We start from the raw sequence: 26,318 nt of genomic DNA, 5'->3' as shown, positions 1-26,318 counted from the left end.
AAGATGCACTGCATGAACTCACCAAGGCTCCTTGGACAGCATCTTCCAAATGCATGACCATTATGATCTTGAAGGACATGAGCAGCACATGCATAGGAACATAACCACCTGGAAGGTCCCCTCCAAGCCACACACCAGGCTGCCTTGCTAATATATCACTGTTCCTTCACCATCTTTTTAAAAAATAAACTTAAAGTACCCAATTCTTTTTTCCAATTAAGAGACAATTAGTGTGGCCAATCCGCCTACCCTGCACATTTTTGGGTTGTGGAGGTGAGACCCACACGGGCACGAGGAGAATGTACAAACTCCACATGTTCACTGACCTGGGGCGGGGATCGAACCCGGGTCCTCGGTATTGTGAGACAGCAGTGCTAACCACTGCACTACCGTGCCACCTAGTTCCTTCACTATCACTGGGTCAAATTCCTGGAACTCCCTCCCTGACAGCACTGTGGATGTACCTATGCCACATGGACTGCAGTGGTTCAAGAAGGCATCTGACCACCACCACCTTGAGGGAATTTGGGGATGGGTAATAAATGCTGGCCTACAGCCAGCAATACCTATATCCATGAATTAATTAAAAAAAGGTTCCATTTAGCCTATTTGCATTATTTATGCTTCTGTTTAACAATTCCAAATGGACATAGCCCTCAGGAGACCAGACCTACCCTAAAGGTGTCCCTGGATCAGATCCAAACCTCTCCATAAGGGAACCTTGGCTATCCAAATGAATCCCCAGGTTCAGACCTATTATTCCCTAGTCTACCTGCACATTTGAATTGGACACTTCTGGCCTACCAAAATCCAGCTTCAGTGGAGGCAGCTGATGATTTAAATGGCCAGCTGGCTCTGTAAACCACACATGTCCAAACCCTGCCATGACTCCAGTCCCACCCCCATGAAAACAGGAAATGCTCTGTTTGGGGGGGCTTGGCTGCCAGTTTTGCCTTGATTGAGAGATACTCTGTCATGGTCAAAATCCTGGCCTACGTTTTCCAGGAGTAATTAAATTTGTCTTGAAAGACTCAATTGCAGTAGGTTTCGAAATTATGGTAATTAACCAATGTGCAAATTTTCTGGAAAAGCTCCATTTCTTAGATCAGTCTATGATGCAACTTCACTTGCATCACCCGAAAAGAAATGCTAAATCCACCACTGTGGCAAACTAGTGTACTTAAGCATGCTTTCCTTTGTTTGAAAAAATACTGGACTGTGGGAACGTCTGCAGGCTAAGTTATAACAGATCTACTGTAATTTAACATTAATTGCTCATCTGAGATGTCATAGGACCTACACTGGGAGCTATTTTTGAACGATTAGCTTCTATTGTAGCTACATCAGCATTTCTAAATCTGTTCATTGACTTTTCCTATTTTTCCAGTTTTCCAAGTGTACGAATAACCAACAAATTAAACTGAAATAGTGTTGGGAGATTGAGAAAATGAGCTGGAATAATACTAAACACCTTCCACCAGCTTTGTGGTTTTTCTATTGGGCTTCTAAAAAAATAAATCGCAACCGCGTGACCACCTGAAGGTCAAACGCAGTCGTAGTACCTCCTTAGTAAGAAGTCTTACAACACCAGACTTCTTACTGTGCTCACTCCAGTCCAACGTCGGCATCTCCACATCGTAGTACCTCCTTGAAATTGACCTGGCACTGACAGACCAGCTTTATAAAAAATTGGAAGTCAGCATGAAGGTTCTGATTTATTTAAAGTTAGATTTTCAGACCCGCCCCCCTCCCCCCACCACACACAAGCACCGATCCTAGCCCTTGATGTTTGACGTTGTCTGCACCTCCCTCCCCTGGGCCCTGGTCTTGACAGGAATAGTGACACACAGCTCAGGGAGATTACCTGTGGTGCTGTTAGCATTAAAACACATTGACAATCTTGGCAGGATTTCCTTTATGTTTCGTAACGATTTCAAATATATTCCGTTTTAGAAAGGCCTGGGAAACGGTTAACCTACATCTGAGCAGAATATTGTTTAAAGTTCTTTACAGAAACCGGTTGTTACATGTATAAGTGTGGAGTGCATGGATGACTGTTTAAACAGAACCTATTGCTCAGTGTACATAACTGCAAATTGAGTAATTGGTAAGCAGATCCAAACTTGTTCACATGTTAAAGTTAGAATAAAGTTTGTCAGCACCAGAATAAATACTCCGTTGACTTGCTGTTGCAATTAATTAATGTCCATACGTTGATACGTTATAATCAGTGTGCATCAGGGATTAAGCTGAAAGTGTCCAACAGCTGGGAAAATTCTGACTAAATTTCAAAGATGTTGAGAGATTTTTGCAAGCTTGGCCATGTGTTATAATGTCTTGTCAAGATGCAGTGATGCAATGCCTGAATACAGTTGTTAAATGCTGCTGTTACAAATCCCTCTATTCCCTGGTCCAAGCCAATCCTCAGTGATGATCAGCTTGAGTGCTCGATGCTTGTTGAGAAGAATCTTTGATAAGAGAATATAACAGGCTGGTTGCTTGGAGTTTGCAATGATAAATATTTGTTATTTTCTGGATCATCCGTTGTTAAATCAGTTCACGTTATTTAGATTTGCTGAACTGGAGCAGTACAGCAGAAATCTTTTCACACCTGCCACTCTTTTTGAAACTAGACAAGGAAGCACATTTTCTAAACATGCAATTTAAAGTGATTATCTTCTGTTACTATTGAAACTATATTCCCCTGTTCTTTCTTGCATATGTATTTAGTTTTAATGACTCTGCGTGTAAGCTTATGTTCTGAATGGTTCTCTGTTCAGGTGTTGTCCCTCCCTCCTCAAAATCTGCTGTCCTAAACCTTCAGATCACTCTCCTTGTAAGCTACCCTCCCATCTTTTTTTAAAATTTAGAGTACCCAATTTTTTTTTCCAATTAAGGGGCGTGACCAATCCACCTAACCTGCACATCTTTGGGTTGTGGGGGTGAAACCCACGCAGGCACGGGGAGAATGTGCAAACTCCACACAGACAGTGACCCAGGGCCGGGATTCGAACCCGGGTCCTCAGCGCCGTAGGCAGCAATGCTAACCACTGTGCCACCCCTACCCTCCCATCTTCAACCTCCGTCTCCGATGTCATTGAATGTGCTGTCATCTTCCAAAAGGCCAGCACGGAAGCATAGTGGTTAGCACAGTTGCTTCTCCGCTCCAGAGACCCAGGTTTGATTCCCAGCTTGGGTCACTGGCGGTGCGGTGTCTGCATGTTCTCACTGTGCATTTGTGGGTTTCCTCCGGGTGCTCCGGTATCCTCCCACAGTCCAAAGATGTGCAGGTTAGGTGGATTGGCCATGATAAATTGCCCTTAGTGTCCAAATAACGTGAAGTGGGGTTACTGGGTTGCAGCCATAGGGTGGAGGCATGGGCTTAGGTAGGGTGCTCTTTCCAAGAGTCGGTGCAGACTCGATGGGCCGAATGGCCTCCTCCTGCAGTGTGAATTCTATGAAATCCATTCTCATCTTTCTCAGAACATTGTGTTTGAATCATGCCAATCGGATTTCCCTCCATGCCACAGCTTTGGAACATTTCTGATTAATGTTAGAAATTACATCCCATGTGACTGTGACAAAGCTGAACCCCCCCTACATTCTTCTTGATGTGTCTGCAGCTTTTGCTATGATTGATCACACCATCCTTCTCCAATGCCTCGCCGCTGTTGTCCAGATGATAGGATTGCTTTCACACATGGCTCCATTCTTATCTATCTAATCATAACCCGAGTACAATGAGCTTTGTTCCCTAGCCACTGTCCCTGCCCCTTTCCTTGACAACAGTCTGATATTAAACCAGTTTGGTCACAACCCTGGTGTCACACTTGATCCCGAGATGAGCTTCCAAACTCATTTGTGCCGTCACTGAGAGAGCCTATTTCCACCTCTGATTTTGCCTAACTTCACCCCTGGATCTGTTCATCTTTTGCAGGAGTCCTCATTTATGCCTTTGTTACCTGTCGACTCACATTGGCTAGTACCCCTCATTCTACCCTCTGTGAACTTGTCACCCAAAACTCTGCTGCCTGTGTCTTGACACACAAACCGTCCCATTATTACTCCTGTGCATGCTGACCTACGTTGGCCCCAACCAATAATTGCTTTGATCTTAAAATTTCCATCCATGTTGTCCAATATCTGCAGTCTCTTCCAGCCTCACAACCCTCAGATTTGTGCTTCTCTAATTCTGGCCTCTTTTGCCCTAACCATAATTGCTTCACCATTCATGGCTGTGCCTTCAGTTGCCTACCATGGTCCCAAGCTGTGGAATAGGCTCCCTATAGTTCTTTGGCTGGCTACCTCCCTTTCCTCCTTTAACATACTCCTAAAACCTGCTGATTTAACTAAGCTTTTGGTCATCTGACCTGGCATTTCCTCGTGTGGATTGCTGTCATACTTTGCTTTATAATGTTCATGTGAGGCACCTTGGGACGTTTTTTTCAATGTTGAAGTCACTATAGAAATATAAGTTGTTGCTGGTGGCAATAGGTGTGTACGCATTTCTCCTCTTAAAAAGCTGAGCAACATTTGTGCCTTGGGAATGGAGTGCTGCCAGTTTAGCCATCCCATGTCAGCATCAGCCATCATCAGATCAAGCAGAGTCTTAATTCCTAGAGTCCAGTGATTTTCCAATTGCAAACTTTGTCACTTGCTTTAGAATTTCTCTCCTATGATATTTGCTACTTATATTCCGCCTCTGAACAATTCTTATTATAATTATATTGATGTTGAAAAGTCAAACAGTGTCATCCGACACCATTTTTAAAATCTCCATTGATTTGTAACACCCATTCATTTCACAGTTTATACCGTTTCACACCTTGTGTGTTTCATTCAGCAGGCAGGCCTTTCAATTTTCTAAACCCTATTGATCTTGTTTTTTCAATCAACCGGCTTTGTAGCAGTCTGACTCTAATCTTGAAGCCTCAGCCAATGTGTGCTAAATATTTAAAGCGCAGGTGTTTACAGATTTTTATCACTTAACCTGGTGAATATTATTAAAACATGTGTTTTCATGATTAAAGTTATAGAAAAGCACATCCTCAATTGTTTCATGTGCTCAACAGCCATCATTAAAAGTAACATAAGCTAGTAAACAATCTGTCAACAACAATAGGTGCACTGCACTTTAAACATGTTGGCCTAGATTTTACAGTCAGTGGCTGACAAAGTAGTGCTTGCCATTCATTGTGCTTACTGCTGCTCGCAGGTTTCGTGGGCTTTTAAACAGCAACTTAGCATTTTTGTGCATCTGAAGCAGTGTGGTGGTGTCTTCTACAGAGGATCTGACACCTGGGCGAAGAGGGCAAGCAACACCCTGCCTCCTCAACCAATCAGCTTTTAAATATCCTGGCCGGTTCTCCAATCCTACGGCCAAGTTCTGACGCCACAGTGAAAAGTGGCACGAGCCACTCCGGCGTCAACGGGCCTCAACTGGCAGCTATCCACCCCTTCCTAGGGGGCTAGTACGGCGCCGGAGTGGTATCCGCAGCTCCGCCGCCCGAAAGCCGGTGCGCCACGGCCAGCGTGAGTTCGCGCATGCGCGTCATAGTCTGCGCGGATTTGCGCATGCCGTAGGTTCCCGTCTCCGCGCCAGCCCCCAGGCAATATGGCGGAGCCCTACAGGGGCCCGGCGCAGAGGAACATAGGCCCCAACGGAACTAGCCCGCCCGCCGATAGGTAGGCCCTGATCGCAGGCCAGGCCACCGTGGAGGCTCCCCCCAGGTCGGATACCCCTGCCCCCCACCAGGATGGCCCCTGCAGACAGGACTCTGAGGTCCCGCTGGGTGGGACCATACGTAACCCACGCCGGCAGGACGCGGCCGAATCGGCGGGCACGTGGCCCGTCAAGGCCCAGAAAATCGCTGGGGAGCCCGCTTTTCAAAGGCCCCCGACCAGCGCGGCAGCGATCCCGTGGGCACCCGAAAACTGGCGCCGGAGAATCGGCCCCCCTTCCCCGGACGATTCTCCAACCCAGCACAGGCTCGGAGAATCCCAGCCCCTTTCTATGACCCGCAGTGTTTAAACCAGGAAGTGTAAGTTTGAATATATAAGTCAATGTAAATTCATGTGCACTTTATGAAATAGAGAGAAGAAAAATGTTACTGAGAGAAAAGGGAGAAAATTAATTTATGATTGATTGACAATGGCCAAAATTCTCCATCACCCGGTACAGGATTCCCGATGTGGCGGAGAATCTGGCATTGGGGAAAAATGTTTGCTGTGTGCCACTCCTCCGCTGGCAGCCGGATCGAGGTTTGCAACACGGGAGAATGCAGATGGATGCAAACGGATCTTAATGACCCATTTGCACCCACATGGTGGGCCGGGCATCATATTCTTTGGGGTCTTCCGATTCTCCGGGTCGGGCTCACGTTGGCGCGGATTACTACTGGTATTGCCCAGTGTGGCCCTGATGTGGTGGACGTCGCGTGGGCCAAGGGGGTAACTTGGGAGTTCCCCCAAGGTCCAATGGAGGGGTCACACTCCTTGTGCCACACATTGCGCAGTCGTTGACTGCCATGGCTGAGGGTCTCGGTAGAATGTCCGACTCTCTGGAGGATGTTACCCAGTACCAGGCTGATCTTGATGAGGTGCTGCCAGACATGTCTCGCTCTGGTAATAACAGAGGGTCTGCGGAGCTTGTCCAAGTCGAAGGTGGCATTACGAGGCGCTGCAGATCATGGCCCAATGACTGAGGAGCATCGCCGAGGGCGTTGGCATAATAGTGCATCATTAGGGAGCTGCCAAGGCCAGATGGTACAGGGCAGCTGGGGCTCAAACCAGCTGCCCCTCTGTCCCAAGGTGAACCCCAGGGCCCTATGGGCACTGATCGGGGGGGGGGGGGGGCACTGGGTGTCAGTCAGCACACAGTACAGGGCAGCATGGTTGTGCATGTGTCACCAACAAGGGCACCTCCGGCCCCAGGGCATCGAAGGCCAAGGGACGAGGTAAGCAGCTGGCTATCTCCACCTCTGATGTGCATCTTGGGGAGACACCTAGACATAGTGGTGGAGCTAAGAAGGCCAAGCCCATTGAGGATCATTGAGGGCACCGGGGAAGCGGTGAGGGGGGGGGGGGGGGGGGGATGGGGAAATGGGGGGGGGGGGGATGGGGGATTGGGGGGGGAGATGGGGGATGGGGGGGGATGGGGGGGAGATGGGGGATGGGGGGGGAGATGGGGGATGGGGGGGAGATGGGGGATGGTGGGGGGGGAGATGGGGGATTGGGGGGGGAGATGGGGGATGGGGGGGGATGGGGGGGGAGATTGGGGATGGGGGGGGAGATGGGGGGGGGATGGGGGATGGTGGGGGGGAGATGGGGGATTGGGGGGGAGATGGGGGGGGAGATGGGGGGGGGGCACCATCGGGAGGGTGGGGAATTATTTAATACATCAAACACTCTTGAGCACAACCAGCATGATGCCTCTGTCACTTTCCTCCGCAATGGGGGCTGACATCCAAACCCATCTCTTCAGGCATCTCCCCCAACCCCTCAGGTATACTGTTTGCAGGTGATGGGTGTGAGCGAACACTCAGCAGACAGGCAGGGATCAGGCTATGGCATGAATTGAGGATCACTGGTGCTCAGCTTTCGGCAGGTTATCATCACCCCACCCTGCTCTCAAATGTGACCTGCTGACAGTTCAACAGTCCCAGCACCCTGGAGTAATATGCCAAGAGACCCTGGGTGTTCGGATGTTGGCTACTGTGTGTGTGATGTTGCCTCCCGTAGTGTTCAGGCACAGTGTCCAGGCATCACGGTCGGATTGGGATGCTAGTCAATGACTCCCACAAGCTACATGGCCCACCCACCCATCGGAATCCACTTGGGTTAATAAGTGTTCAGTTTACATAGAACATACAGTGGAGAAGGAGGCCATTAGGCCCATTGAGTCTGCACCGACCCACTTAAGCCCTCACTTCCACCCTATCCCCGTAATCCAATAACCCCTCCTAACCTTTTTGGATACTAAGGACGATTTAACGTGGCCAATCCACCTAACCTGCACATCTTTGGACTGTGGGAGGAAACTGGAGCACCCGGAGGAAACCCACGTAGACACTGGGAGAACGTGCAGACTCCTCACAGACAGTGACTCAGCATGGAACGAATCTGGAAGCCACAGTGCTATCCACTTGTGGTACCGTGCTGCCCTGTACCGTGGGTTGTGTGAAGTGCTCACTTAACCACTTTTACCAATTCCCTATTAGAAATAGCCTTCAGTCAGACAACCAGAGACCTTGGCAGTCGGTCAGGGTTCTGGGTGGTTGGTGGGGCAGATGGGTAGAGACAAGGGTTGCCTGTGGAATGGATAAACATGATCCAGGGGTTGACATGGTGGTACCACGCATAGTTGTGCCTCCCCCTCCCCCACCCTCACTTGGCAGCCTATGCCTGCAGAGGGTCCCCCACCCCCCAACGAGCTCTGAGTGGCAAGCCCAGCACAATGGGCTCTTTGCCTGTGAGCTAAGATGGCTACTCACCTCCATGGGTCCACACACAAGCCCTTCCACCATTTTTCAAAAGGAATACTAATCGACATGAGCATTAACATGCCGGGGTCGCCAATGAATGATGGGAGGCCGTTGGATAAAGGGCGGTTCTGGTTATTTGTATGGAAATAAGGCTTAAGTGGTGATAATTGTTTGTTATGGGTTATCATCCCGATTTTGCAGACGGGAGTGGGCCAGTTGTATTGCAAACTGTTTGATGCCTGGCGCAGTTCCTGTTTTTGGTCCCAACTGCTATTCACCGGTCTTGTTTTGCTTGAGCGCACGCACAGCGAGGCCGGAAAATTATGCCCAAACTGCCATCTATTGCCGTATACAGTTGAGCAGTATGTGAGAAGTTCAGACGCTGATCACATTAAATTTTTGTTGAACGGTTTAAAGTGCTCCATTTGTTGAAGAGCCACAAAAAGCACAGTTTCGTGGATTTTATAAAATAAAAAAGCTCACTCGGCTAAATCGCTGGCTTTTAAAGCAGACCAAGCCTGCCAGCAGCACGGTTCGATTCCCGTACCAGCCTCCCCGGACAGGCGCCGGAATGTGGTGACTAGGGGCTTTTCACAGTAACTTCATTGAAGCCTACTCGTGACAATAAGCGATTTTCATTTCATTCATTTCATTTCATCTCATGTCGAACAGACCACAGAATGTCAAGCAAAAGTAATTTTCCCATGATGCATTATCAGCAGAGGTGTGGGGTTCGACACAGTATGAGGCTCCATCAAGTGGTGGTAGGGTGTAACTGTGGGGATGAGCAAAAGTGGTGGAACTGACCTCAAAAGAAACTTGACAGGTTACCCAAAAAGGTCAGTGCAGTTCAAGATAGCAAAACTTGACAACAGAGGTGTTTTGAATGACAATGAGAGAATATAAACCCTTGGATATTGGAACGAAGATTCTACAAGACGGGGAAGGTCAGATCTGCAGTATTGATCTCTGAGAGGAAAGTACACTGAAAACTTACATAAATCGCTAACATAGAAGGAAAATTGGAGCAATGGAAGAGGAACGTAGCGAGTGGTTGTTCCAGATGCCACGTTGTTCAGGATGAAAGTTAGCAATGTTGCCTATCTCCTGAAGCCGTATGATTGAATTAATTTTGCTGCTTCTATTATGGGTTATCTGTTTCTGGAGCTCCATCTCATTGCAGAAGTATGTAACTGCAGGAATGACGGATATCATGCCGATGATGTCCAAATATGACATGCATATTGAAGTGGGGATATTGCACCCCTGTTTTTGGTGGGCGGGAATGGGTGGTGGAGAATCAAGGGGGAGTCCCAAAACAGCTTTCACACCGGCGGGATTTTCCTTCTTGATTGTTCCCGTCCTCCGCCAATGACATAATGTTCCTGCCATGAAAGGTTGGTAATCTCATTACCACATATTACCATAGATCTAGCGACATTGCCGCTGCATCTTCCCCCTCTGTAGGGATTCCCCCTGCCCCACCACCTCCCGTCCAGCATGATATCACATCGTAGGGTTTTATAACACAGTTAAAACCCGTCAACCAGTCCCTACTGAGGGCTCATAGGTAATTACAGCCCCCAGAGATGATGTGGAGATGCCAGCGTTGGACTGGGGTTGGCACAGTAAGAAGTCTTACACCAGGTTAAGGTCCAATAGGTTTCTTTGGAATCACTATCTTTCGGAGCGTGACTCACCTGATGAAGCAGCTGTTCTCCGAAAGCTAGTGATTCCAAAGAAACCTGTTGGACTTTAACCTGGTGTTGTAAGACTTCTTACTGAGCTCCCAGTTAGGAGGGGGTGATGATCGGGTAGTGCTGGGGAGGTCCATTGTGAGAGGGGGGGGGGCAGTTTTCATGTGTGCATGTGGGGTTTCTGTGGGCAGAGGGCCGTGTGTGTGGTGGTGAGGGGGGCCTCCGTGTCCATGGAGGGGGGCCTCTTTCTTCATTATGTTTAGATTGGGGAACACTTTAAAAGGGTGCACCAATCTCTTGAAGGTTTACATTGCTGCCAATGTGGGCTCATTTAGAGCCCGCTCTGCCAGCGTGATGTCATTGGGCCAGCCTTTAGGATTTTTTTTACCTAGTGTCAAAATATATTGCGGGAAAAGCTGGCAGTGGAACCGGTAGGTTACACACCGCCTTTCCTGCCTGAGATACTTAGTCAAAAAAACTCAGAATACTCCACCTTATATCCATATTATAGATGTTCAACAGATATTATAAAGTACATGTTATACTGAGAGGTTCCTTAAACTCTGCACTAGAAATTTCAGGAAATCCAAATTATTATGAATCTGACTTTTTGGTTCTACCTGCTGCACATATTAGCCTTCAGGTGCTACGTATTTTCAGAGGCCCGAGCTATAGGGCGAGATTCTCCGACCCCACGCAGGGTCGGAGAATTGGCGGGAAGCGGCGTGATTTCCGCTCCCGCAGGTCTCCTAATTCTCCCGCCGGTAAAAAACCGGCGTTGTGCAAATCCCGCCGGCAGCCTGTGAAAACAGCTGGCGCCGGCGGGATTTCATTTTTTAAAAACTCACCTTTAAATCTCCGGCCCGGATGGGCCGAAGTCCCGCCGCTGGGAGGCCTTCTCCCGCCGCCGAGGTGTACACCACCTCAGAAACGGCGGACTCAGAGGCGCGAGTGGGCCCCCGGGGTCCTGGGGGGGGCGGGGGGCGATCGAACCCGGGGGGGTGCCCCCACGGAAGCCTGGCCCGCGATCGGGGCCCCCCACTCACTCTGCGGGGCAGTGCCGTGGGGGCACTCTTTCTCCTTCGAGAACCCCGCATCGCGCATGCGCCGGCAGTGAGGTCAGCGGCCAGCTGCCGCTGACGTCACTGCCGGCGCATGCGCCGACCGCCGAAAGCCTTTCGGCCAGCCCCGCTACCGACTGCGCCGGGTGTTTGCGCCAGTCTACCGGTGCAAACTGCTCCGGCGCGGGGCTGGCCCCCAAAGGTGGGGAGAATTCCCCACCTTTGGAGGAGGCGCGACCCCTGAGTGGTTGGCGCCACTCCCCTACGCCGGCACCCTCCGTCACGCCGGGTAGGGGAGAATCCCGCCCATAGTTTCCTTTCCTCTGCCCTGGCAAGGTATCTTGGCCACAATGCACTGGGGTGAATTCTTCACTCCCCCAGCCTTGTGTTCCTCAGCAGCGTGACGTTGCTGACAGTGGTATTCTCCGTTCCCGCCGCCAGCCAATGGGATTTCCTATTCTGGCTATCCCACACTGCCGGAAAACCCACGGGTGGGGGTGCGCTGCCCGGTGGAACGGAGAATCCAGTCGGCGGAGAATTCACCCCTGTGTCTCACTGCATGCAGCAGTTGTACTTCCCAACCAACCTGTTCTGTGGTGTCTTTGAGTGAGATTGACAATTTAGTGCCAACTATGATTACTTTTATGCTGCGGTCCATAGGGTAACGGGAAGATGCTTAAATAAGTCTACTAACATAAAGATATCAGGCATAAATGTTACACTAATAATGCATAGTGATGAACCAAAGTGAATTCAGTCTCACTGGCACTCTTTTTGCTGCAAATTTCCCTGTACCCAATAACTGCAATTCATACTTCTGTCTGTTCACTATTAGAACACCGAGAGAAGAGCTTTCTATTCAATGTGCCTTCTACTGTTAAAGACCAGCATTTGCTAGCAAGGAGCATCTTGTATTGTGCCCAGTTAGGTAGACCTTATGTTGCATCCTTCAGCCCAAAATGCTGGTGGAGTGTGAGCTGATAATGGTGTGGTGAAGCCAACAGGTTATCTGAGCCACTGTTAAATCATGAGATCCATAGTTTATCTCCTGAACTGTGATATTTAAGGATTCAGAAATAGAGAGTGAGGAAGAGGGTGAATTTGAATGGTGAAAGTTATATCAGACACCGAGAGGGAAAGAAAAAGCATACTAAAGTGAAATATTAAAATGTAATATTTGCATTATTAAAATCTCCAACCTTTCACTACCCAAAAGAATGCAATTCAACTAGTCTAATTGTTTGTTTTCATTATTAATTTTTTTAAAATTAATTTACGGGATGTGGGCATCGCTGGTTAGGCTGGTGATGAGTTACCTTATTGAACTGCTGCAGTCCTTGAGGTGCAGGTACACCTACGGTGCTGTTAGGGAGGGAGTTCCAGGATGTTTCCCCAGTGACAGTGAAGGACGGCGATATATTTCCAAGTCAGGGTGGTGGAATTCCCAGGTATCTGCTGCTCTTGTCCTTTTAGATGGTAATGATTGTGGGTTTGGAAGGCGTTGTCTAAGGAACCTTGGTGAGTTACTGCAGTGCATCTTGTAGATGGTACACATGGCTGCCACTGTTCGTCGGTGGTGGAGGGTTTGAATGCTTGTGGAAGGGGAGCATCAAGCAGACTGCTTTGTCCTGGATGGTGTTGGGCTTCTTGAGTGTTACTAGTGCTAACTTTGTCACGAGGTTAATGGAAAATTAATGTGCAAATGCAGCAACTTGATGAAACTCGCGGGGAGGTGGAGGATGAGATAGCATTTTCTTCCCTAACACCATTTTCTGGCTGGTTTATACATTATTTTTTCAGTAATTCCTGGCCTGTTAGAAATATCAATTTACATTGCACCACAGTGAAATATGTTGCATTGAATTATATTAAAGAAGACGTAACGGGCAAAATGCTCCGCTCCGCACCGCCAAAGCAGAGTTCCCGGAGAGATGGAGAATCCATTGTCCGGGAGAAAACGGGTTCAGTGCCCAAGTGTACCTGCATTGATGTAACTAGCGGTATGCCAAGGAGGTCACTCTTTAAAGGAGTTCCCCCCCCCCGTCCCCCGTCCCCCCCACAGATCCCCTAAATAAGGAGATCCCCTGAGAACAGAGACCTATGTCGGGAAGCCCCCGAGAAGGGATACCCCTGTAGAGAGGAGTCCAGACCGAGGCAGTGAAAAAAAATTACTGTTAAAACACTCACCTGGGCAATACACTTGCTGGCTCAGACACTAGAAACAGCACTTGTAAAAGAGAAAACCAGTCACCTGTGTTTAAACACTTCAGATCTTTCAGCTGCAAGCTATTCATTCATTTCCCTTTCTAGGCTGTGATTGACAGCTTCCACACACACACAGTTGTCATCTTTGCTCCATTCGTCTTCCATCAAGCTTGCGTAACTCTGAAGTGCTCTAACTGCAATGTTAATACACATCAAGTGCTGTCAATGTCCAGCTGATCACTTCAAATTCGGTCAAGGATGAAGGGAGGTGATTGGAAAGCATTTAGCTCTGTTTTATTGCTCAGACCTAATTGTCCTTGCAAACATCATGGTGAGTCCCCTTGAACCGCTACAATCCATGTGGTGTAGGTACTAACAGTGCTGTTAGGAAGGAAAAAGTGAGACAGAGGAAAGTTAATAACAAATAGTTAGCAAGTGATTATGAAGAAAAATGCAATGTTGGCATTTATTGCAAAGGAAATGTAATATGAATTTAGGGAAGATTTTCAACATTTGTTCAGGGTGTTGGCAAGACCACAGCTGGAGGATTTTGTACAGTTTTGGTCTCGTATGTAAGAAAGGATATTATTAAATTCAGAGCAGATTCACTCGACTTATTACTGGGATGTCGGGCTTAATCTTATGAGGAAAGGTTGGACAGGTTTGGTCGGTATCCATTGGAGTTTAGAAGAATGAGAGGTGATCGTATTGAAACATATAAGATTCTGAGGGGACCTGACAGCATGGATGCTGAAAGGATGTTTCTCCTTGTGGGAGACTAGAATTAGGGCACACCATTTAACAAAAAAAGGGATCACCCATTTAAGATGGAGAAGAGGAGAATTATTTTTTCCAGGGGTTGTTGATCTGTGGAATTCTTTTTACCAGTGGAGTCAGGATCACTGAATATTTTTAAGGCAAAGTTAGATAGACTCTTAACTGACAGAGGAGTCAAAAGGTCGAGGGTGTGGACAGAAAAGTAGAGGCCACAATCAAGATAAGCCATGATCTCATTAAAGAACGGATTATAATTTGTATATTTGTATGAATTTTAAGCTATAAATGCAAACTTTCTTCATGCAAGTATTAAATCAAACTCGTGGGTTATATATTTAAATTGATCAGTGCTCCATGTTGAAGCTTTATTTTAATGTTTTATTGTTCTGGATGTCTAGGGTAAATTGTCAGAAGGAGCAGCAGCAGCATGCAAGGAGACAGCAGCAAACATTAACACAACAGCTGAGAAATATTCAAGCAGCACTGCGGAAGAAGAAAAAACGTTGCACCTTTTGGAACGATTACGAGCACTAGAGGTAAGCAAATAATAAGGTTTGTCCCCAGTAAGTTGTATTTCTATAGAAGTGAAAGTTTTGCACCAAGTGACTATTTAGTATTTAGATGGGTCCTTCATATTTCAAAATGTCACATGAAAAGTACCTGTCACCAGTAGCTCATGAACTCAAATCAGAAATATCTGCTAAGTTAGCCATGGCAGATGTACTCAAGTATAGTAAGAAGTCTTACAACACCAGGTTAAAGTCCAACAGGTTTGTTTCAAACACGAGCTTTCGGAGCACGGCTCCTTCTTCAGGTGTTGTAAGACTTCTTACTGTGCTCACCCCAGTCCAACGCCGGCATCTCCACATCATGGCTACCATACTCAAGTATAGACAGGCAGCAAAAGCTATCAATGATGCACACAAACCCAACCAATCTAGTTTTTTAATTTTCAAAGTGACACACCGAGCCCCTTGAATGGCAAATCAAATAGAGAGTAGGAAGAAGTAGAAAAAAGCAGTCTTTTGATGCATGTCGGGTTGATAACACAAGTAAAAACTTTGCTGCCAAATCTCAGCAGGTCTGGCAGTATCTGTTAGGAGAGAAAAAAGCTACTGTTTCGAGTCCAGATGACCCTTTGCCGAATGTAAAAAGTCCAGAGGTGAATTGAAAAGAAAAGGCATAATTTGCGAGGAGATTGGCAGCTAACAAAAAGGGAATCTAAAGGTCTATAGGTATATAAATAGCAAAAGAGTAGTAAGAGTAAGTGTGGGGCCTATGCATGGAGGCAGAGTGCTTGGCTGAAGTATTAAATTAATACGTTACATCTGTCTTAACCAAGGAAGGAGATGCCACCAAAGTTACAGCGCAAGAGGAGGCTGTTGAGCAGTTGGATGGGCTAACAATTGATAAAGGGGAGGCATTAGATAGGCTGGCTGTACTTAAAGTTGATATGTCACCATCGACCAGGTGGAATTCATCTGAGGATACATGGAACATCGAACAGTACACTACTAGAGGACCTGATAGGCACAAGCAGCGAGAGGGGGTGGCTAGAACATAGAACAGTACAGCACAGAACAGGCCCTTCGGCCCTCGATGTTGTGCCGAGCATTGTCCGAAACCAAGATCAAGCTATCCCATTCCCTGTCATTCTGGTGTGCTCCATGTGCCTATCCAATAACCGCTTGAAAGTTCCTAAAGTGTCCGACTCCGCTATCACAGCAGGCAGTCCATTCCACACCCTAACCACTCTCTGAGTAAAGAACCTACCTCGGACATCCCTCCTATATCTCCCACCCTGAACTTTATAGTTATGCCCCCTTGTAACAGCTACATCCACCAGAGGAAATAGTCTCTGAACGTACACTCTATCTACCCCCTCATCATCTTATAAACCTCTATTAAGTCGCCTCTCATCCTCCTTCGCTCCAAAGAGAAAAGCCCTAGCTCCCTCAACCTTTCCTCATAAGACCTATCCTGAAGGAAGTAATGATCGAAATTATGGAGGCACCATCCATTATCTTCCAATCCACCTTTGATACTGGGTTGGTGCGAGAGGATTGCAGAATTAGAAACATTAGCCCCTTTTTTTTCCAGGAACTGTGTAAGGATAAACCTAGCAACTGCAGGCCAATCCGTTTAACCTTGGTGGGGGGGTTGGGGAAAGGTGTTAGAAACAATTATTTGGGACAAAAGAAACATTCATTTGGATAAATAAGGATTCATTAAGGAAAGGCAGCACGTTCTTCCTCAGCTGGAGTATTATTTGTGCTCTACACTCCAGAAGGATGTGCAGACTTCAGAAAGGCTGCAGGAAAGATTTACATAAATGGTTTCATGGTTGATGGACTTACATGGCTAGTCTGGAAAAGCTGGGGTTGTTAATTTGAAGAGATGAGAAGGTTGAGAGGAGAGTTAACAGAAGTGTACAAAATCATGAGGAGTCCAGAAAGAACAGATAGCGAGAAACTGTTCTGAGTGGCAGTAGGGTGGAGAACCAGAGCACGCTGATTTAAAGTGATTGGTAAAAGAACCAACAGTAACATGAGGAAAAGCCTTCTTATGCAGTGAGTCCGCAGGGTCTGAAATGCACAGATTGAGAGCGTAGTGGCTGCAGACTGGACTGTGCTTTTCAAAAGGAAATTCGGATAAGCACCTGAGGAGAGGAAATCTGCAGGGCTCGGGGGAAAGGACGAGGTGTGCGACTAACTAAATTGCTGTTTTCAGATTGCCATCAGACACAATGGATTAAATGGCCTCCTTCTGTGCTGCAACTTTTCTTTGATTCTATGCATAATTACTATTAACTGAAACAATCAAATCAATCAAGCGTTTCTTTTCAAGCTGCTTTCCGCCAGCCTTTTGCTTGCATACTTAGATCAGGATATATGATTAAAAATAAAATGTGTAATGTAACAGATACATAAAAATGAATATTGCTGAAATGAGAGACACATTGCCGAAGCTTTTCATTTTGCACTCATCAGGACAAATGCAAGAATGCCAAATTTCAAACAATCACAACAATTTGTACTACAGAAGAAAAAGGGTGCTGATTGGTTTGCAAGTTGATGCTGGCCAAGGTGTTGCCATGGAGAAAGCAAGGTGGAACTACAGGCTCCCCAAATGCCTGGGTAATTCAAGAAAGGGGCAACAGATTCCTTAGAGAACGGGTCCATGCAACAGGTCCATGCATAGGAATGTATGTTGCTTCCAGAAAGTATAAATTTACTTATTGCTTTTTGCAAGCTCGACTGATTGTCTTAAATTGTTTTTTATTATACTCCTGCACTCCGGATTGTTCAACAAGTGCTTCCCAATTGTAGAATCACATCTAACCATTGACAGTTTGTTGTGGAATTAGCCCAAAATATCAGTGCATGTATGAGCAATATCAAGGTAGATCTGCTGAGATTTCATATGAGAATTTAATAGCCATATTCTCTTCTACAAATGATTGCAGATTTTCTGGCATGATTTATGTATATCTACAATATACATCAGTGAGTACGCAACTGTGTATTTGTTATGATCTGCCAACTGGGCGCTCCGCCAACCCGCGCATGCGCAGTGGCACCGTGCCAACCCGTGCATGCGTGGGGGAATTCCTCAACACGCCGGCCCCGACACAACATGGCGCTGGAGTTCAGGGGCCGGCCGCGTAACAAAATAGGGCCGGTGTAGAGAGACGGGGCCGGCGATTGGTGGGCCCTGATCGCGGGCATGACCCCCCGACCCCCCCACAGGCCGCCCCTCGACCCTGCGTGCAGCGTTCCCGCCGGCTGCAAGCAGTTGTGGACGGTGCCGGCGGGACTCTGCCCTTTCCGCGTGGCCGCTCGGCTCATTGTGGCCGGAGAATCGCGGCTCGGCTGCGGACAGTAGTCCGCGACCGGCGCCGCGCCAAACGCGCCAGCCCAAATGGTGCCGATTCTCCGCTCCTTGGAGAATGGCGTGTCGGCATCGGGGCGGTGTGGCGTGGTTGCGGCGATTCTCAGGCCTGGCGCGGGGCTCAGAGAATTCTGCCCAGTGTTTGTTCTTTGTTATTAAATCAGATCTAAGTCATGTGTGCCAGCAGCTTGAGTTGGTGGAAGAGTCAAGGAAATTTGTCACCATAAACACACACAAAAGACTTATTCCAATATACGAGGTTTCCCTTCGGCATTTCATCTGCCTGTGCTATCTTTCAGCGCACAATGGAGAGCCTTTAGTTGTCGTGTATCTGGACACTATCTTAGTAACAATGGGGCAACAGCAGAAGAGCATAGTATCAATTTGGAAATCGTCCTTGGGAGATCCCTCGGGCGCCCTTTCAAAATGGTTGGATGTCCACACATGCGTTCAACGACTGCGCCAGCCACCGTTGACGAGCTGCAACAGATATTCGCAACATAAGGCATTCCAGAAATGATTGTTTCTGATAATGGCGCTGCTTTCACAGCTGAGAATTTTCAACTCTTCACCAAATCTAGTCGGATTGCGTTTGAAGCGGGGGATTTAGTTTATGTCTGGAATTTCAGAGGGGAACCAGCTTGGACAACCCAGGAGAGTTATTGCAAGGACTGGTCCAGTGTCTTATTTCGTCAACTTACAGGGCCGTGAAGTGAGAAGACATGTAGATCATACAAGAAGGGGGAAGCTTAAACCCCCACAGCAAGGTGTGTGTACCCAGTAACAGTGTGCCAGTGTATCAGCCACAGAGTCGGTGGTGGTAGGCCCCTCAAGGGAAAACGTTTGTGACAGCTGGAGAGGGTGTCAGTACTAGCTCACCCTCAGAATCTGTAAATTTTCCTGCCCTGCTGTGAACTCTGATGCTTGAAGTATAGGGAAATGGGCTGCAGAGTTGTGACGCTCCTTTAGGCTCCTTTACGCCCATGACAGACTGACCTTATGAACTTTGCTCGTTGGCTCCCTTACTGTTAATTCTATTTCTGTGTGGCTGTACATAGTTGTATACCAGAGGTTTTGTTAGTGTAATTGTGAGGGAACTTCAGGAGGGATGAATGCCGGCTCAGAGCCCGAAATGCATATTTGTCAGCAAAGTCCAGACGGCATAGAAACTCCGTCCCATTAGCTTGTTAATCAGGCCGATAAGTAGGTGATGGCCCATCTTCCCCAACACAAAGGACTGGTACTCCAGCAACCGGGACAGTCCCAGACATTTCGGCGCCACTCCCTGTCCAAGGGAAACGCAAACAACAGGGTCAATGACCGCTTGGGACACGCCCAGCCATCCAGATCCCCGCCCACTTATTGGCTAAGGAATCGAACGGAGTGATCAGGGATCGCCCAATTAGTAAGGCCCAAATCGAATCACCGCCCAAAAGAGCGCGAAAGCCCCCGAGTATAAGAAGAAGAGTTTGCCATATGTTCGCTCTCTTTTGGCCTTGGTGCCCTAGTCACGGCCATTGCCAACTGCAGCAACACCAGAAGCAAGTTCGAGTTTAACACCCAATACCAGATGGATGAGCCCAGCTGAACAGCAGTTACCACTTCAAACCCAAGAGATCCAGAATTGAACAGTGGCCACTGTTTCCTGACCTAAACCGGGTGCCCGAAGTTAAGTACAGGTTGTCTTATTAATAGGTGTAGTTAACTAGTAGTATTTATGTTGCATGATTGATTGTATGTAAATAAAGTACCCGTAACCTTGAACTAACTAACTGGTGTTTGGCTCTTTGATCGATAGCCGGTTGAAATTTGTGGTGGTATCATTCGATTCCTGGCGACTCTAAGCATTCGGACATAGGCAATATAGAAAGAAGGCAAATCCACTGATTGCCCTAATTGGAGCAGAGCCACAGAAAATACCAAGTAGTAGAGAAAACGCACAACATCAGCTATATGGGAATGTTGAAACTAGTAAGTAATGTTTGTGCCCTAACATTCTTCCTTTGATGAAGTAAATGTGTCCAACTTAACCGAATTGTAGCACGCTCAGCTCTGAGTTCTGGTTAATGGGATCAAGACAGATGCCAGGGACTTAAGCATACAATCTAGGCTGGTGCATCAGTGCAATACTGAGGGGGTTTGTGCTTTTGGAGCTCTTGACTTTCAGATGAGACTTAAAGTGAAGACTTGCCTGTCTCCTGTGTAGCTGTAAAGATGGATTAATCAGTCAGAAGCAGGAAAGTTCTCCTAATGTCCGAGCTAACATTTATTTCTCAACCAACATGACAAAGCAGGTCATTTGACCGCGAGAATCGTGAAATGCGATTTTTGCTTGAGACATCACATTTCCTGATTTTCCTCACCGGTGACGTCATGCGATTAACAGCCACAAAGGACATACACCTCATAATAATACATTTCAATAATGTTTGCTGTTTGTGAGAGCTTGCCTTGAACAAAATTTGATTTGCTGCATTTCCTTGCATTCCGACAATGATGATAGGTTAAAAATACTTAATTGGCAAGGAAGTGCCTTGCACTATCCCAAGGTCATGAAGGACACTATTTAATTGCAAGCTTTGTCTTTTCCCTTTGCTGATATTCAAGATAGCAAACATGCATTTTTTTTTTATTAACCTGCGTAACCAATTTGATTCATTCAAATGGAAACTAAATTACTTTCAGAAAGTAATATCTTGAGCTACTGTGTACGAGTAACGCGAGATATGAAATATAATAAGTGTGTTATGTTTGAGAGAAATGGGTCACTTTAGACCTAAAGCAATTTGGAGATTATCCTGTTTATACCTGTTGCAGATTAAGTGATTGCTATGATTAGCAACCCACACCTTTCCTGTTGAATCTTACTACTACCAGGATAATAGAAGGTGAGATAGATGGATCATGGACTTTTAAAATATATCAGTACCAATATTCCTGTGTGCCACTTACCTACCTGGAACCTTATCTACCATCTTCTTCTAGATCCTGGACTTGGTAGCAGGGGGTAGTGGTAATAATAAAAATAAAATATATTACAAAAATAATAATACACCTGCTGATATAAAATTTCAACAAAAATGGATATAATCACATACGCTTAATGCAAATATACAAGAAACATAGAATGCTTTATATGAACAATTAATTTTGGATGTGATTTTTGAGCCCGCACTTGCCGTCTGTGTCATCGGCGGTGTAATCGGAAAATCCCGGGAGAATCGTGAAATGCGATTCTTGCTTGAGAGATCACACTTCCTGATTTTCCCCGCCCCTCACCGGTGATGTCATGAGGTTAACAGCCACAAAGGACATAAACCTCATAATAATACATTTCAATTATTTTACACATTATTAGCGGGCTCTCCGCCACATGACACCCCCCTCACTAAATATTCATACCTCATCACCGTGATGTCACCTTAACGAGGTTCACAACATGTTTGGCCAGACGTGAAGCAGTCGAGGGGATAACTTTGGAGACACAGAGGTAAGTATAGCTGGCAGTGGCGAGGAGAAGAACATGCCTGGGAAGTGGCCTGACACTTCCTCGGCACAGGTTGGCATGCCAGGTTGGCACAGTGCCAACCTGTTCCAGGGGCAGACCATAGTGGGAGCCCCATTAGGGGTGGTGCATTGATGTGTGGTGACGGGGGAATGCTGGCTATATTTCTGAAGTGTTGGTCGGGGGGGGGGTTCAATGCTGGCGGTGGATGTGGGGTGCGAGGGAGCCAAATGCCAGCAAGGATTGTCGGGGTGGGGCAGGTGGGCCCTTTTCTGATGAGGGCTGGGGTTCATTAGGCAGCCGCGCTGATCAGGGTGTCATTTTTAATTGACAGTGCCACCTGGACATTGTGGCTGTGCCAGGCTGCCATCCAGATGACACTGCCAGGCTGGCAGTCTGGCAGTGCCACGGTATCCAAGTGGCACCAGCAGTGCCAGGGTACCACCCTACCCAAAGGACAAGCAGGTGGGGGCCTCTGGACCCCCACGAGTGCCGTTCCATCTGTTCTCATTGTGGGGACCAGTGCTGAACGGCGCTCGCCCAAAGTCTCTGAGGCGAAGGGGTTGAATTCCAAAGCCTCAGCTACCTTGTGATGAGACCATCAATTCATGCGACACGTGGTTAGAAGTGAACAGTGGTTTTAATCGTCTTACAACAGAGCCTGCCTGTGACAAGATGAACTCCAGATGAACTGGCAGGCAGGCTCTCTGCATCAACCTTTATACATCCGGTTAAGGGGAGGAGCCATGGGTGGAGCCATGGGCGGAGCCAAGGGTGGAGCCCAGTACAAGCTCCTCATCTCTCCCTATGGGTAGAGCCGCGCAACTACACGTGATCCAATACAATATACAGGCTCAACACATGTTATACAATACAGTGTGGATTATTAGTATTTATAATTCACCACACCTTGGGAATCTGCACATGTCTCGCTCTAATATGCAGATCTGCCAAACCATGATGGGCGGGATTCACATCGCAACGTCTCGCGAGATCGCGTTTAATCTCGCGAGGATTGCGAGCCGGGCAGATCATGGGAGCGGGGTTTCCTGGCTTTCAATGGCCACGCTGTGCCACGGCGAGCTGCTTTTCTGGTGCAGCGTGGCTATCGGATCACGGCCAAAATGTTTAGCCCAATGCATGTCGGAGATAATGTTTCACTCCAGCTGGTCCTCCGCTCCCCCAATTGTTCCTTAACTAACTTCATCAATATAATGTTCTATTCACTTTTACCTCATGGTTTATCTAGCCTCCTCTTAAACACATCTATACTATTCACCTCGATCACATCCTGTGGTCACAAGTTCCACATCCTCAACACTCTTTTGGTAAAGAGTTTCTTCTGAATGTTCAATTTTAGGGGCTGATCTTATGCCATGTTCTCTTGTTTTGCTGTTCCTCACAAGTGGAAACATTCTCTGTGCTGATACTGAAACATTTCTTAATTTCAAAAACCTCAACTAGACCGCACCTCACCCCTCTCTTTTCAAGAGGAAAAAGAACAAGCCTATTTTCCCTTTACTCATAGATATAGCCTTGTGCTTCTGGTATCATCCTTCAAAATCCTTTTTTCACCTTCTCCAGCATATCTTCATCCTTTTTATAATATGACAACCAAAACCCTGCACAGTGCTCCTAAGTGTGTGTCCTAACCAAGGTCCAATACAAGTTCATCACAACTTCACTACTTATCAATTCTAACTCTGTAGAAATGAACCCTGGAATTTGGTTTATGTTTGTGTTTTAGTGTTGCTACTTTGTGATTTGTGTATGTGCCTTAGATCTTTTAGTTCCTCTAACTCACTTACAGATTATTATTTTACAAGTAATAAGTGGAGCTCCTAATTTTTCCGTACTAAAATGTAGGGTGGGATTCAATCAGCCCTGGACCGGGCTGGAGAATCCCCGTGACCGGGCCACGCTGCCCCAACGCCGGCACGTGATTCTCCGCAGAGCAGAGAATTAGCGCCATTAGCACTATTGCTTCACAGCGCCAAGGACTCTGGTCCGATTCCCGGCTTAGGTCGCTGTCTGTGCAAAGTCTGTACGTTCTCCCAGTGTCAGTGTGGGTTTCCTCCGGGTGCTCTGGTTTCCTCCCACAAGTCCCAAAAGGAATGCTTGTTAGGTGAATTGGACGTTCTGAATTCTCCCTCAGTGCACCCGAACAGGCGCCGGAGTGTGGCTACTAGAGGATTTTCACAGTAACATCCTTGCAGTATTAATGTCAGCCTACTTGTGACACTAATAACTATTATTATTATCATTATTATCATTATTATTATTATTATTATTATTATTAATGCAAAACGTGCTGGGCAAATCCATTACTGTTGTTCCTATGATCCCAGCCTTTATTGAAATGCTATTGTACTTTGTGGTCAAGGAATGCAGCTCTGTCTTTGGAACATCTGTTATCCATACAAACATACAACAAGCAGCAGTAGGAGTAGACTACTCTGTTCTTGGGAGTCTGCTCCACCATTCAATGAGATCATGGCTGATCTGATTATAACCTCAACACCACATTCCCACCTAACCCGGATAACCTTTTGATCCTTGCTTTTCAATAATCTATCTGGCTATACCTTAAAAATATTACATATTAAAGACACTGAGGAAGACCATTTCAAAGGCTCACAACACTCCGAGAGAAAAAGGTTCTCCTCACCTCTGTCCTAAATAGGCGATCCCTTATTTATAAAGAGTGGCCCCGAGTACTAGATTATCTGGCGAGAGGAAACACCTTCTCCACATTGACCCTGCCAAGACCCCTCAGGATCTTATATGTTTGAACCAAGTCACCTCTTGCTCTTCTAAGCCCCAATTTATCCTCACAAGCCGACCTGCCATTTTAAAACCTGGCTGAGTAAATCTTCTATGAAATGCTTCCAAACATATTTACATCCTTCCTCAAATAAGGAGACCAATCCTGTGCACAGTATTCCAGATGTAGTCTCACTAATGTCCTGTATAACTGAAGCATAACCTCCCTACCTTTGTATTTAATTCCCCCCAGAAATAATGACAGCATTTTATTAGATTTCCTAATTGCTTCACTGCACATTAGCCTTTTCAATTCATGCACTGGGTCACCTGGATCCCTCTACAACTCAGAGCTTTGCAATCTCCCGCTATTTAGATAATATTATTTTTTTATTCTTCCTTCCAAAATGGATAATTTCATATTTTCCCACATTATACTCCATTTGCCAGGCCTGTGGTCACTAACTTACGCTATCTTTATCCCCTTTTAGCCTCTTTGTGTCCATGTTCATCAGAGCATATAAAATCTGCTTGTTTGTAAAAGAAGAGGACTAATCTGAGATTTGTAGAAGCTGCTTAGTGCAGTACAACTACAAGGCAATCTTTGAGGGGAGCATGTTCTACTTGGAAGATATTTAGTAAATGTTGTGATATTTATTAATGATATTTGAGAAAATAAATCTCTACTTAATGTGTTTCAGGTTTAGTACAGAGTGTCTTAATTTTCTTTGTTGTTACAGATTTCATGATTTAGATTAAGTTCTCTGCATTCAGCTGCATTGCAGTGTTTTTTATATGCAAATAGTTATTTCTTGTTGTGATCGGTTATTGGCTAATTTGCATTTTCAGCACCAAGGTCAAATTGTATCCCAAGTACAAAGAACGTACTGTCATTTTGCAATGTACAATCATGCAAAGCATTCAATAACTAATTTAATGGCATCCCTTTTGTTACTATGATTTCTAGAAAGGAATATTGATGCACCTGATGTTGTTACATAAATATTCTTAACTGATCTTGTCAAAAACAACCTTGGAAAATGGGAATTTATAATCAAATCCAAGATAACATTCTGTAAATGAAATGAGAAACCTCTGCTGCCCTGCCAATAAAGTGTAGATATAATTTGTACCTCGAGGATTACTTATAACTACCTCAGTGTCTTCTGGGCAGAAACATCCAATGCATATATATCCTTGATACTAAGTTTCCTTTTCCAAAGGGACACACAACACACACTTAAAAAGTGGTTTATATGGGGTCATCAACAGTAGATTATCCCTGATTTTAATTCATGTCATACTACTTCATATCTCTATCAGACCTTCACTCTGTATATTACAAAATCTCTGCCAATACTCTCCATAACAGTTATGAATAATTTAAAATGCTCCTACTTCTAAACCTTATTCTGTTAATACGTGACATTCTAAGTTCCCAATTGTCATCTCTTCATCCACATTAATTCTCTTTCTTCCTCATATGCAGCCCATCGCCACAGCACTATTTGCGCTCACAAGAGCAGAATATATTTTCAATTTAGTTCGGCTTTAATTTTCACTAATTTGTGGTTCAATTAAAACACAGGATATTGCTCATGGTTTACCAGTCAGTTGGACAATTGTGCAAGTTTTTGCGCACCCTACCTATATAGAGTAAGGAAGTGTGGACCTTACACCTGACATTTTGAAACTTTCAGCTTTGGTTTAGTGGTACCAGTCTTCTCTGAATTTGAAGGTTTAGGTTTCAAGCTCATGGCGGCACAGTGGTTAGCACTGCTGCCTCACAGCGCCAAGGACCCAGGTTCGATTCCAGCCTTGGGTCACTGTCTGTGTGGAGCTTGTGCACTCTCCCCGTGTCTGCGTGGATTTCCTCCGGGTGATCCGGTTTGCTCCCACAGTCCAAAAAAGTATGGGTTAGGTGGATTAGCCATGC

General features: G+C 46.3%; 1 protein-coding gene across 13 annotated transcripts in view; it reads left to right on the top strand.

Moving 5' to 3' along the window:
- Nucleotides 1-26,318, top strand: part of nckap5l (NCK-associated protein 5-like) — an 837,372-nt gene that overhangs the window by 468,533 nt on the left and 342,521 nt on the right. For all 13 annotated transcript variants that reach the window (XM_038789861.1, XM_038789862.1, XM_038789866.1 and 10 more), the window contains one exon: nucleotides 14,622-14,759. In XM_038789861.1, coding sequence (XP_038645789.1) covers nucleotides 14,622-14,759 — 138 coding nt within the window. The remainder of the gene's footprint in view (nucleotides 1-14,621; nucleotides 14,760-26,318) is intronic.

Source organism: Scyliorhinus canicula, chromosome 2 (assembly GCF_902713615.1).
Source record: "Scyliorhinus canicula chromosome 2, sScyCan1.1, whole genome shotgun sequence".
Classification (NCBI taxonomy): Eukaryota; Metazoa; Chordata; class Chondrichthyes; order Carcharhiniformes; family Scyliorhinidae; genus Scyliorhinus; species Scyliorhinus canicula.
Note: the sequence above shows the minus strand (reverse complement) of the source record. Positions and strands in the feature narration are given on the sequence as shown.